The sequence below is a fragment of the Barbatula barbatula genome, assembly GCF_947034865.1.
Source record: "Barbatula barbatula genome assembly, chromosome: 16".
NCBI lineage: Eukaryota > Metazoa > Chordata > Actinopteri > Cypriniformes > Nemacheilidae > Barbatula > Barbatula barbatula.
This window is the reverse complement of record NC_136779.1, coordinates 20,200,365-20,214,078: the sequence shown is the minus strand read 5'-3', so window position 1 is coordinate 20,214,078 and position 13,714 is coordinate 20,200,365. Positions and strand designations below refer to the sequence as shown.

Genomic DNA, 13,714 nt, shown 5'->3' with positions numbered 1-13,714 from the left:
AGAAATATCTTGGTTTTAAGTTGTTTTAAAATCTATTTCAATGCTCATTTTTGTCATTTTAAATGATTTGGTATCCACGGCCCCCCTGTTGAGAAACAATGCTTTAAAGTGAAGGAAGCCGTGTTGAATCGCATGATTTCAAACCATGGGAAATCCCCTACAGGAGAATAAGCAAGCGTTTCATTGTTCTTTGAGATTTGAGCATAGGTTATTAGAGGGTAGTGACCTGCATTCACATACACAAATGTGTATCCTCTATGCATTCAAAGTGAAAACTGGCAGAAATCTCTTTTTTGTATATATATATCGGTCAGTGTGAAACTTTTCTCCAAATTAATACCCTTTTGTTTGCCTTTGATCGTAGGTAAAAACATAATCTTTATAATCTTTTTAATAAGTCTTTGTTGTAACAGGTAAAGTCTTCCTGGTTCTCATATTCTCTTCAGGATTGAGATTTGGGTCAGGGAAGTTGTTGGTGGGTCAAAGCCTCAGTGCAACTTTATTTAAAGCATTCAGCAGGTCAAGGAGTCACGCTTTAGTGTGTGGACGGCTCCTTTATATCCGTACTGCTCTGCTGAGCATTTTCCAGCATGTATTGTGATGGGATGACTGTACTTCCTCAATGGCAGATTGCCCGTGTGAAAACACAGAGCACCACGCATACACGCTTCCTCTTCCCTCAATTTGGACCTCTTGAAAACAATAGCAATGTAGCATATTTCAAGAGCAGGGAAACTATTTTGAGCTTGCATGAGCCAAATGACGAAAGTCTGCAATTGGCCAGTGTGTCAGATGTACACAAGTGAGAAATAAACTAAATTGTTTTATAGCTGTTATGCAGCTATTGATGAATATACAGTATATCTCTATATGTATACCTTGTTACTTATATAATTGGCACGGCTGACAATTATTTCAACCTTTTTAAACAACACTAGACTTAAAATAGCCTACCATGTTTTATTTCCAAGGTAATACAGTAAGTTAAGACCATGCAGTGGGTGAGGACATTGTAGCAAACTAGAACTGTTTGGCATATTTTGCATATGTGTACCTTCATATAACATTTGTTTTTAAACAGTAGGCAGTGTACAGTCTATACTGTGAATTTTGCATTTCTGCATTGCCTTCTTCATCCTTATAGATTGGATGATTATACATTAACTTTCTGCAACAGGGTACATTTTGTAATACTATGTTAGTAGTGCTGCTACATCTAATAATTAAATTTTTCTTACAATAGATTTTATTAAATAAATCTTAAAATAATTCAATGCGTTAACATCAGTTTTATTTAAAGGGATACATCACCCAAAAATTCTGATGAGCGCAGAGAAAGACATTTGGAAGAATGCTTAAAACCCATTGGAAAAATACAATGGTATGACTACCAGTGCCCCAGAACTGTTTGTTAACCCCAGAACATAAAGTTAAACACACATACAGTGTAAAACATTTGCTGTCAAGTGGTTGAGAATGTAACTTATAAAAAAAGCTGCTTAAGAATACAAACACTGAGAATAACGGGACATGATGCCATTGACATGCAATGCAATAATGCACAGGTTAAAACTATGGATTTTTCTAGATTTAGGAGAATGTACAATATATACAACACAGTGAATACAATATACTGTGCGATAGACGTTATTTTAATGTTTTATTGGAAAAAATGTATAAATTGTATCTTTAACTGTTGAGGCAACGTCAAAATGGAAATGCTAGTGCAAAGGTCACCAGAATGGGCGGAGAGAGTCCTTCAACATGGAATGGCTGGTGAAGACAAGAATCAGAGATATTAGAGTCATTTAGCTTTCTGTCATAAGGTGTGTTATTTTCATTGTCTCTGTGCATATGTTTGTACCTTGCTCCTGCAGCAACGCTTCCATAAGCCAAACTCTTGATTGACAGCTCCACTGCTGTGCTCCCGAAACTCACCGTTGGAGTAGCTTTGAACTGTGATGTGATAGCACACTGATCGATCAGGTCTCATACAGAACGGACGAGTCACAATAGAAGACTGAGACAGAGCAGGGTCCCAGTGTCTCAACCTCTACAAAAACAGAGAGAGAGAGAGAGAGAGAGAGTAAACGGTGGGAAAGAAGAACAGGAGTGAAAAAAGGAAATGCAAATTTATATTTACAAAATGGGTAATGTCGTTAAGAAACAGTTTACATTTTCTTACGCTTCTCTAAAATATACCATTCATATTTAATATCCATATTTACTATCTAGTCCAGTCTTTAATCGCTTTAGTTATATGGCAAAAAAGCTACAAAGATCAAGGTTCACACGGTAAACCGAAATAAGTTGGGAAAACCAAAAAGAAAATTTGAGGTAATCAGTTACATCGAATCTTTTGAGTTATCAGAACTGCAAGTTTTGAGTTTGTTGCACTCCTGTATGTTAAAGGCAGAATGCATGATTCTGTTCAGAAACGTTTTTGTCATGCTGGTTGGAAATCTCTTCACATCAAGAAGTAATTGTCAAATATTTTTTTGTATTAACAGGTCGTGTTAAGCTCCGGGAGAAAAAATGAACGAACGACGATACCACGGTTGCTCTGTTTCTTTTAGACAGGTTTGTACATGCCTCGATAAGAATGTATTGGTGTTTTGGAGGCGTAGCTTTGGAAGGCGATTCGCATGGAGGCTGGGATCATTTAGTGCTAACAGACTAAAGTTAGCACCGTAAGACATCATGCATTCTGCCTTTAATTCCTTTTCATTTTTTACATATTTAGTAAGGTAACTTTTAAATAAAAGAAATGTTTTTTTAAGACAACCTTAACATTTCAGTTTCACTTTTCACACACATTTCACTTTTGGGAAAAACTAAAAGGTACAAAGGACAAGATGTGAATGACGCTGTGAGAACTCTGACCTCAATGTAGAAGCTGTATGTATCAGATTCATCCACGTTAACAGCTTTAAGTAGAAAGTAAAAGCCATAGAGGTTCATGGTTTTAGTACGGCACTCTTCTTCCTGTAGTGTAACAGTGAAAAACACATCAACACAGAAAGCACAGCTCTAAAGCATACAGATAGAGAGCACAGACATTAAAGACTAAACATATATTGTCGCATTTGATCAGGCTTGATGTCCAACATAAAAGCAGGTGATTTAAGCACAGAAAAGCATGTGTTTTCTTTGGACCATGTATGACATTAAAAATGGCTTGAAGATCAGTGTGAAAGTTTTAAAATGTATTCCGTACCCCATCAACCATCATTCCAAATCGCACTGCTTGTTTGTGGAAGTCAGTCACGGTCATGTCACCCCCATTGTAAAGCTACAGAAATATCAAAGACATTTTCACTTCATAAATAGAGACCAAAAACACATTTAGTATGCAGGAAAGAAATGATTTTGAATACATATTTAAAGGAACGTTTCAGGTTCAATACATGTATGCTAAGCTTTAGGAAATAACTTCATCCCTCAATTTGTAAACGCAAACTAGAATAACATTTTAAATAATGGTGGAATAAGTTCTCAGAACTAGAAGTGCATTTACCTAAAAGAGTTGCAACTGTGATTTAGACAACTTTACATCTCAAATACCACACATTATGCTATAATATGAAGCAATATAACTGTTACAATAACCGTTTACAAAAACTAAATTTATGGATGACATTTGGCTTTTAAACTCTCTGGCACACCGTGCACAAGATCATTAAATATTATTTCAGTTGTTTTATTCAAAAATTGACAGCATGCCATATTGTAGAGTACCTACAGAATATATAGAGGTAACATGCTATTTCATGCATTCTGACTTCTTAACCTTGTTAAACATGCTGGTTTCTTATGCTTAACATGGTCAACTTGTCAAAAAATAGATGTAGATTGCACATTGGCAACAAGATGGAAATAGTTTTAGAGAGCGGCGCTCGCACCGTGGGTCATTTGACTTAAGAAATGGCGCGGTTCACGTTTTCAGCTCGGTTTTAGACGCGAAATGTGAATCAGGCCTTATGGGTACATTTTTCGAAATTGAGATTAGTACATCACCTGAAAGCTGAATAATTAATCTTTTCATTGATGTATGGTTTGTGAGGACAGGACGTTTAAAACTCTTGAATCTGAGGTGCAAAAAAATCGGAATATTGAGAAAATTCCTTTTAAAGTTGTTGAGCAGAGGCGCTGTAGCAGGCCATCCACTCACAGACGTTTTTATACATTTACGATATGAAATTGACAAAATATCTTCATGGAACATGATCTTTACAGTGATCCATACAGTACATGCACCTCTCGATGCCGCTTAATTTCATACACTGGACATTTAAGTCAAGAATACGTATATTCCTATATATTCTAAAGACTTACTGCATAAGGTTGCCTTATTTTTTCAACATTTTCTCAACTATTTATTGTTAACAGTGTGTGTTTGTGTTCACCTACATTGTGGTAATGATTGGACAGGATGTGAAATAAGCTGGCTTCAGGAAACACTCTGATGTTGTGCAGCTCCTGCAGATGCTGCCCTGTGACATAAATACACAACTATCTCACAAAGATCAGCTCTGACAGCCAACAAAAACACATTTACACCACATACACATTCACTCAAAAATTCTGAGCAGTGGATCATGATCATCCACCAGATGAAAGTATTGTTTTGACAGTTTGACTACATTGCAAGATGCTGAAGTTTAACATTTAGAGTTTGTTGAATCATTTCATAGTCATAATAAAGTTTGTGAACGAACAGATATCTCGTCATAATATGCCACCTGTCTTTCGTGTTCAGACAAACTACACAGTAAAATCGCCGGTGTTAAAAAAGGTCAAATGAACTCTCACAGTGTATGTATAATCCACACTCTATATACACTGTGAGAGTTAATTTGACCTTTTTGAACACTGCCGATTTTGCTGTGTGGCTGTGTACTCAGACAATTGGTTAAGCCAGAATTTTAAAGGGATAGTTCACCCAAAAATGAAAATCCTGCCATCATTTACTCATCGTCAGGTTGTTCCAAACTTGTATACATGTATTTGTTCTGCTGAACACAAAGGTAGATATCTGTAAGAATACTGCCTCATTTACTGTAGGGAAAATAAATACTATGGGAGTCAATGGGGCATGAGATCTGTTTTGTCCAAATATCTTCTTTTGTGTTCATCAGAACAAAGACATGTATACAGGTTTGGACCAGTCTGTTGATGACTGAATTACATTTCATGGTGAACTATCCCTTTAAATCACCCAATGCCACACTGTTTAATCTCTTTATACATAAAATTAGGATCAGAGAAAGTATTTCAACATAATGACACATCGTTGTTATAATTGTCTACATGTGCTGGTGAAGTCTGTTCTGCATAGTCACTCACAGTGTGGGTCATGTTGGTCCAGTGGGCAAGATTCTGAGCATTGCTATAAAGATTATGCTATATATACGCTATTTAACCTATTAACACACATTTTTGGAGAAATATCATTTAATTAAATATTTAAGGAACGGCATAGTTATTTATTCATCCACATGTCATTCCAAACCTTCATGACTTTCTTCTGCAGAACACGAAAGAGAATATTTGGAAGAATGTTGGTAACCAAACAACATGGCCCGTCTCTTTGACCTCGGTTGTACGGACACGAAAACACGGAAACATTTCTCAAAATATCTTCTTTTGTGTTCCAATATACAGAAACAACACGAGGGAAAATAAATACTGACAGTATTTACATTTTTTGGTGAACTATCCGTTTGAAAGAGTGCATTTAGCAGAGAATCCTGGTTGTGAAAACAGAAAATGAAAAGATGTAATATTATTATCACATACATTCAGTAATGCCATGCAGTCGAAGAGCTTGAAATATAGTGATGTATTTTTGTCCGTGAGGCTGTTCCAAGAAAGCGCCTGTTTCCCTGAACAAGAGCAACACATTGTGGAGGTAATCTATGTCATTACACGACATGTGCACAAAACCAGCTAAGCATCAACAAGGTTATTCCAAATGGACGTGGTTCACTGCACATTGGATGTGACTGAATTACTGTTATGTCCTCAACACATTCTGCATTCACTATATGTTTGGAATTATCCTGATGTGCCATCTGCTGTGTGCCACTCCAGGCAGATAGTTAAACGTTGCTTTGACACTATAACAGTGAATCTATAGACAGGAAGATATCTACCTGGAGAAGAAGTTGATGATGGGGCTGTGTGCAGGCAGGGTTGTTCTGAGGGGGTTCAGCTGCAGGTAAAGCCAATAAAGTACTGCTCTCAAGAGATCATACTCACCAAGTGTAAACAATCTACACAAAGAAGACAAAGTAACCTTATTAGTTTCCTGTTGATTTACCCATCTGTTCATTTTCATGCGTTTTAATAGTCATTATGTCTGCCGGAGGTCATTTCAAGTAAAGCAAAGTGCTTGGTGAACTTGCAGGAAGCAGATGCAGAACACACGGAACAGGTAATGGAAGGAATCTCATAATAGGTCAAGAACAGTTTTATTGCATAATTCACTCAAAACAACTAGTTCACCCGAAAATAATTAAATATATAAATGACATAACCTTAAATAAAATATATCCTGTTATTCCAAACTCACATGACTTAGAAAGAGTTAGGAAGAGATTGTCATTTCACAGGTAGGGTTCACCCAAAACGAGCCCTTTCGCTTACATTCAAACCACTGAGACATTTCTCAAAATATATATGTTTTGTGTTCCACAGAAGAAAGAGCCATATACAGGTTGTGAAAGACCTAAGAGTGACGAGCAACGTTTTATTTTCAGGTGAACTTTAAATATATTCAGACTTTGGGGTCAAATATGACTTATGGGATTGTTCTTGACAGGCTGTGAGATTCCTAACATTAAAAACGTGCGATACCATGATGTTAATATGATGGTGAAAGCAACGTTTGTGATTTATCACTGACACAGAGATCGCCATGTAAAGATAAAGTATGTCACCTTGGACTATGCAAGGTCTTGAGCAGGAGGTCAAAGGGCAAGTCTCTGAGGTTTACGTGACAGGAGAGATCGGTCACTAAGAACAGCTCGAGCCAACGCTCACACGCTGTCTGGAGGGCTGTATCTTTAAACTGAAAAACACAGATATGAGGTCTCCCCCTGCTGATCATTTATAGAAAAACATCTTCAAAGGTTGTTGTACATTCTGATGTTACGACATGGCTACCGTAACCCCCTTTGATTTTACCTTACAGGACACCTCGTGAAAGCGGCACACAGTGGAGGATGAGATATTGTTCATCATCTCTTTAAGACATCTGTCAATTATATCCATATGTTAGTTACGTTTTGCATCAATTATAATATTCGAATGTAGAATATAATAATATATATATAAAAATGTGTCAGATAAAATGTGTCGGGTTTCCACCGTGTAGACCTTTTGCTTTAAAATACTGGAAATTGATGCACCCATGACCAAAAGAACTATGATACAATGCTGAAGCTCAAACACAGTTGGGTGGAACACGGCTGATTTTATATGAAAAGTATTTTGCAAATAAATGCAGTGCCAAAATTCACATCAGGTTCAACCTACTTTTGGGTGTGGACCACTAGATCAGAGATTTTTATTAAATCTGACACATTACGTACAATCTTAGGCAATAATATGTTTATGTCTTTCAGTATTTGTGGGAGAAACATTTTGCATGACCGAGTCATTCATTAACATTCCTAAGTTAAAAAAAAGGATCAGCTGAAAAATTAAATAAGATCATGTCACTCACTTCTGGAAGAGATCTGACATTCCCAGTAACACTGCAGCAGAGATCACACTCTCGCCCCATTCATCCGGTCGTTCCTCTGGGTCATAGAGCGTCCGCAGGACAAATGACAGAGCTGGACCAGAGCAGAGATTCTGACATAATTCTTACTCCATAGCAGTCGTTTTCTGCACCGTCATCAATCAACATCACAGATGACAAACTGATGGCTGACTTATGCGCTTACCATCTTTAGTGATGGAGGAATCTTTGACGGGCAAGCGGAGAGTCAGTGGGCCACTGAGATTCCACTTACTAAAAACCTGACCTCTCCCATAGCTGCACAGAGAACTTCCAGTTCTGCTGCTCTGTCTACTCACTATAATCCGAAGAAATCACACGAGTCATTTGGGTGCTTTCAGTTGTCTTAAGCCAACCAATCCACAAGGGTGGGCCCCACATACTTTTCTATTTAACACTGCAATTCACAAGTTGTTATCAACAATGTTAAATGATTAAATGGATAAAATGACTCAAGATAAAATTTGTCTATTAATTATGCATCATAATTATACATTTGTTTTTTTAGACTTTTGGAGCTTTTGGTAATTTAAAATCAGTAACTTGAGTGTAATACTGCTTTAAAGGGATACTTCACCCAAAAATTATTTACTCACATTCGAGTTGCTTCAAATCTGTATCAATGTGTTTGTTCTGATGCACAGAAAGATTTTTGAAAAAAGGTTTGGAACAACTCGAGGGTGAGTAAATGAAATGATAAGAACATTTGTATTTTTGTGTGAAGTATCCCTTTAAGGCTCTAAGACCTTTTAACCTTTTTATGATAACAAATGATCACATCATTTTAATTCAACTTTAAGCACCTGTTAAATTCAGCATCCCATCAATAGCAAAATATATGTTTATTAAAATGTAACTTTAAATTAATCCTAATAGAAAATGGATGGCCACTATACCTTCTCTCTCCTGAAGCTGAGCAACTCTTTCCCTCTTGCTGTTGGTATACAGCTCAAATAATGTGTCAGAGTTATTCAGGAAAGGGCAATGTAACTTCCATTTGCCCCCCAGACACTCTAGCACTGCATCTATGAACATACACAGAGGAAACAGATATTATTTAGTTGTTTTGTTTTATTATGGCAATGGTTAATTCATTGTAACACTTTAAGCATTAAAGACTATACATGACACTAGATTTGTGCGATGCTAGCTAGTTTATAGAGTGTTGTGGGTAGGTGCGTACAGCCCATCCCTGAGATTAGATTCTGGTCTCGAGACATGACTCTGATCCCACCTTTAATGTGTATGGGGGTTTTGATGTGTGCCAAGCATAAATCTAATATCTTATTTAATAGCGCCTTCTCATCAAGCTGCACAATTTCAGCTCTGCCGCACAAATGTAAGATGAGTTATACCCAAGAGTTTATACATCTATAAGAGCAATAATCATTGTTTTGGTTGCCTGAGTTAGTAATGAGATGGAATCATCAATACTTTAGTTAATACCTGGTTTAGCTTTACCGGCCACACTGTGAGAGAGATTGTGAAATTGCATCTCTGGGGTGTCAAGCTTTGAAGGCCATGTGACTTCACTGCTATATGTAAAGGTAAAGAGAGACATTAATTCTGCATTCATTAACTGTGGATGCACACACACACATACACATTGTCAGTTTAATCCCCGCTGAACCCACAATGCCCCACTGCAAGTGTCCTGTGGCGTTCCTGGCAGTTTTGTGTTTAAAGGCCCACCAAATTGAAAGTGGGAATTGAACTGCCAGCCTCCCAAGAACTGCAGCATCCTTCACAACTTTCAAAAAATAGCTCAAAACCTACCTAACGGTACTGTTTAGCGTGTTGACAAAATGTTTATATGCTCTCCTACTTGTAAGTCGCTTTGGATAAAAGCGTCTGCCAAATGAATAAATGTAAAAAGAAAATGTCGCCTGGCAGGTCTCCCACAGATGTATCCCCAGAGTGAGATAAACTGTCTCCCTCTCTCCCCACCAGCCATCTCTCTCCTGCTAAACAGTTGTCATGGAAGTCCACTTGCTCCTGGCTGCATACCAGACACTGGTGTGTTGGCTGGCTGACAGCGGGCGAACCAGTCGTGGCAAAGAGGATTGTGTGCTGCCAGTGGTATCCTCACGCCAGCGAAGTGCCATGGGGTCAGCTGCAACATAACACACAGTGAGAGAAAATCTGTGTGTTCAAAAATAGAATGAAGTGATCCAGATATGTTTGGCTTTGAGCAAACATATGTCTTTGTTTTGTGACAGATGGCTGCTAATGCATTAATGAAACCAAGACTCGATTTAGGACTATTAAAGAGTAAAACAAGGAACTACAACGCTACATTTTGAAATGATATTTTGGGGAAAATATATCTTAAAACAGATGTTAATCGTTGAGTACACAGCTACCTTATACAATTGTCATTTTATTACATAATCAGTCCACTAAGAATGGTTATTCCATTTCCATTCAATGGCTACTGAACTTTTTTTGGTAATAATGTTTAATAGTACCACTTTACAAGAATGTGGAAGTTGTTAACATAGCTAACATGATTAGCTAAGCTTTTAAAGCATTTATTAATATTATTTTATGTTAATTTAGCTGTAAATGTTAACAAGCACCAATTCCATTGGCTTTAACATTAAAAGAGAAAAAACATATTGCTTTTTGTAAGGTTCAGTTAAAGCTAATGTATTAACTGATGTTAACAAAAATCAGTTTATTATAAACAATACTAAATTATACTAAATAATACTAACTCTAAAAAAATCTTGATCAGTGAAAAGATGTGTCACTAGTGCACAAAAACACATTAAAATGTTTTGATTTATGTTTTGGTGAGGTTTAGTTAATTATAGTGATTATTCACCCAAAAATGAAAATTCTGTCATCATTTACTCACCTTTGATTTGTTCTAGATCTGTATATATTTCTTTCTTCTGATGAACACAGAGAAAGATATTTGGAAGAATGCTTATAACCAAACAGATATTGCCCCCCCATTGACTCCCATAGTAGGAGAAATAACTTGATCATTTGTCCTGTTGAACACAAAAGAAGACATTTTGGAGAAGTAGCACAGCAAAGAGTTCTGGGGCACTTTTGATTGTATTTTTCCTATTATGGTAGTCAATGGGGGTAAAATCTGTCTGGTTATAAGCATTCTTCCAAATATCTTTCTCTGCGTTAATCAGAACAAAGAAATGTATACAGATCTAGAACTGCTTGAAGGTGAGTAAATAATGACAGAATTAAAATTTTTGGGTGTCCCTTTAAATATACAACATAGATTAACGACAACCACAAGAAGCATTCAACACAAGCAGACGCCTCTCAACATGTGCGTCACCATTTCACCACAGTATTCTGATTATTTGGATTAAAAAGCACCCACAGAAATCTGGCACTAGAATCAAAAGCTTTTCTTATTTTCTAAAGGGGTATTGAGCATTCATATGCGTAACTGCCAATAGGTCTGACCCCCTCTGGTGCCAGACCCCTCTAGGTGCCCATCCCTAAATCCATGCCAGGTTTGTGACACCAGGTTGACGAGGCTGGCACAGTGTTAGGATTCTGGCAAAGTCAAGTGCACACGCCCTGTGGCTCATGGGTAAAGCTTAGATCATTAAGGCAAGTTGGTCACTCCTTGATGTCAAATATGAACACCCATGTTTTACACAGTATGAAGTGTGTACACCAGTGGATATCTTGCTCTGTGTACTAGTTTTATCGAAGAAGGAGGTTGTTCTATTCCTTTAAAGTCCTGCTAAGAGATTTACATAGTCGGAAATCATAGTACCGATCAGATATTTCACTTTTTAAAGATTTGATCCATGTCCGTACTTTCATGTCTTCACTACAAAAAGTCTATTAAACATTTCCACAACTTTTCTTGTCATGATCCTGCCTCGCCTTGTCATGCTTTTTTACTCTTTGCGAAAGGATTGTGACAGTTCCACGTGTTTTGTGTTGAAGCGCATGTGCATCGCTTGTTTGGGCATACCATGCACTCGTCTCATCTCTGCCCTGCCCTCTCGTTTCCTTGTTAGTCATCATGGTGTTATGCCCTACACCTGTTCCACACCTGATTTTGTCCCCTATTTACTCTCCTTGTGTTTGCTCTCTTGTGCCAGTTATTTTTGGATTATACCGCTTGTATGAAGTTGTGTCATTTTCTACCCTTGTGTAAAGTCTTGTCGAGTCAGTCTTAGTTAACGTCTAGTGTTGTTACTCGAGTCCAGTCGGTTTGTTTCTTGTCAAGATTGTTATTATTATCTCCTGTTTATCATGGTTTTACCCCCTTGTGGGTTTTTGCTTTGTCTGTGTTTATGAAAGTATTTTGGTTTCCACCACCTGTCTACGCTTGGGTTCTCTTTCTCCTGTTCCTGACTATTTCTATTACTTAAGAAAAGGGTACAGTTAAAGAAAAGTTCACCTAAAAATGGAAATGGGTTTTATCATTTACTCAGTTTACCCTCTTGGCATTTCAAACCTGTATGACTTTCTTTCCTCAGCAGAACAGCAAAAATATTTTGAAGAATGTTGTTACTGCCACCCAATCACTTGCATTGGTTTTGTGTCCATACAATTGAAGTGAGTGGGTGCCAATGCTGTTTGGTAACCAACTTTCTACAAAATACCATATATTGTTTGAAAATATAAGTCATACAAGTTTGAAATGACAATAGGGTGAGTAAATGATGACACAATTTTCATTTTGGGTGAACCAGCCCTTTAATGAGGGCTTTTTTTTGTTTGCATGATTTAAAAAATGTTTTATGACATCGTGCATAATATAGTGTTCATGATTTTATACTTATTTAAACCCCAATTTGCAGGAGTGTGACAATGTGCAGTCTGCAACACACTAGAATTCATAAAAAAATAAGCCTGATTAGTTTGTGAACGTATAATGATAACATATTTTACCTGATTTGATTTTCCTATCTGATAATTGAAGTGCGGACTCCTCTGCCCGCCGAACCTGTGCCTGCCCCAACAGGTCACTGCCCACAGTGCCCGTCAGCTGCCAGCGGTTAGTGTGCCCAGTTTGTGTGCGCTGACACAGCAGCGAGCGAGCTGCCACCTGTTACAATCATAGCAAAACACTACAAATAATACTTGTGTGCTGCACACGTTAAAATAAATCCACTTTGTATCAGAATTACAAAGCGAAAATAGTTCAAATGTTTCAAACTTACACCTCGTTTAGAATTTAGCTGTGAAACGTGAGAGGCGATCAACCTGCAATAAATAAATAGGTTTGTGATGTGTGAATTGCAAAACCAAATTTAAAAACAAACATTAAAGAAATCATATTTCTGACAAAAACATATTTTCTTAGCTTCATTTATTTATTGTAGTGCTACCCATTATTTTCTCTCGACAGTTAGGAAAATATAATTATCATATATGATTAATAAGAATAGTAAGACACAACAACCCACCTTGTATGAGGTCTGGAATGCATATTGCGGGACTCTAGTGAATATACGTTCCCTTTAATTCCAAATCCTTTCATGGGTCCTGACTGATCATGTTCCCAAACATTCAGGGGATATTAAAGGCGATATGGCTCATCCTAACTAAAAGACTAAAAGCCACTAAACAAACTCTTTGTAGAGGTGGATGAATATAAAAGACACTAGCCTTAGTAGTGTTTAGGGCTCATGTCTACTGTTGACAGATCCTGTTGCTAGGAGATGTGGGGGTCACTAGACCTGTCAAGTATCAAATAACACAAAGCATCACAAAATGATCTACTGAAACTTGCAAAACACATTAAAATGATACATAAAGTAACAAAAACGTGACTTTTTTATAATAAACTTTGCGTGTACCGCAATATAACCAGCTTAAAACTAAACCAAGCGTTTGCATACAATTCCCATAGTTCAAACCGAAACGGGTTCCGCCCATCGCGTTCAAGTTCAACTCGCTTTCTAAACTAACCAATCATAAGCTAGAGAA

General features: G+C 37.2%; 1 protein-coding gene across 1 annotated transcript; it reads right to left on the bottom strand.

The window, feature by feature from the left end:
- Positions 1-1,275: 1,275 nt before the first annotated feature.
- Positions 1,276-13,676, bottom strand: btbd16 (BTB (POZ) domain containing 16). The gene is made up of 18 exons (XM_079477165.1): positions 13,627-13,676; positions 13,192-13,464; positions 12,946-12,988; positions 12,674-12,830; positions 9,794-9,899; positions 9,233-9,321; positions 8,683-8,811; positions 7,953-8,084; positions 7,730-7,841; positions 7,189-7,258; positions 6,942-7,072; positions 6,156-6,275; positions 5,800-5,885; positions 4,411-4,493; positions 3,218-3,292; positions 2,884-2,985; positions 1,865-2,053; positions 1,276-1,773 (listed from the first exon to the last, which is right to left on the bottom strand). Exons 2-18 carry the CDS (start codon positions 13,263-13,265, stop codon positions 1,708-1,710), a joined length of 1,764 nt encoding a protein of 587 aa, XP_079333291.1. The 5' UTR covers positions 13,266-13,464; positions 13,627-13,676; the 3' UTR covers positions 1,276-1,707.
- Positions 13,677-13,714: the final 38 nt, after the last annotated feature.

Coding starts and splice junctions, on each gene's coding strand:
- btbd16 (XM_079477165.1), bottom strand. CDS start 13,265: ATGAAAGGATTTGGAATTAAAGGGAACGTATATTCACTAGAGTCCCGC. Junction 8,812..9,232: donor GGCCGGTAAAGCTAAACCAG/GTATTAACTAAA, acceptor GTATGTTCATAG/ATGCAGTGCTAGAGTGTCTG. Junction 6,276..6,941: donor AAGACCTTGCATAGTCCAAG/GTGACATACTTT, acceptor TTCTTTGTGTAG/ATTGTTTACACTTGGTGAGT.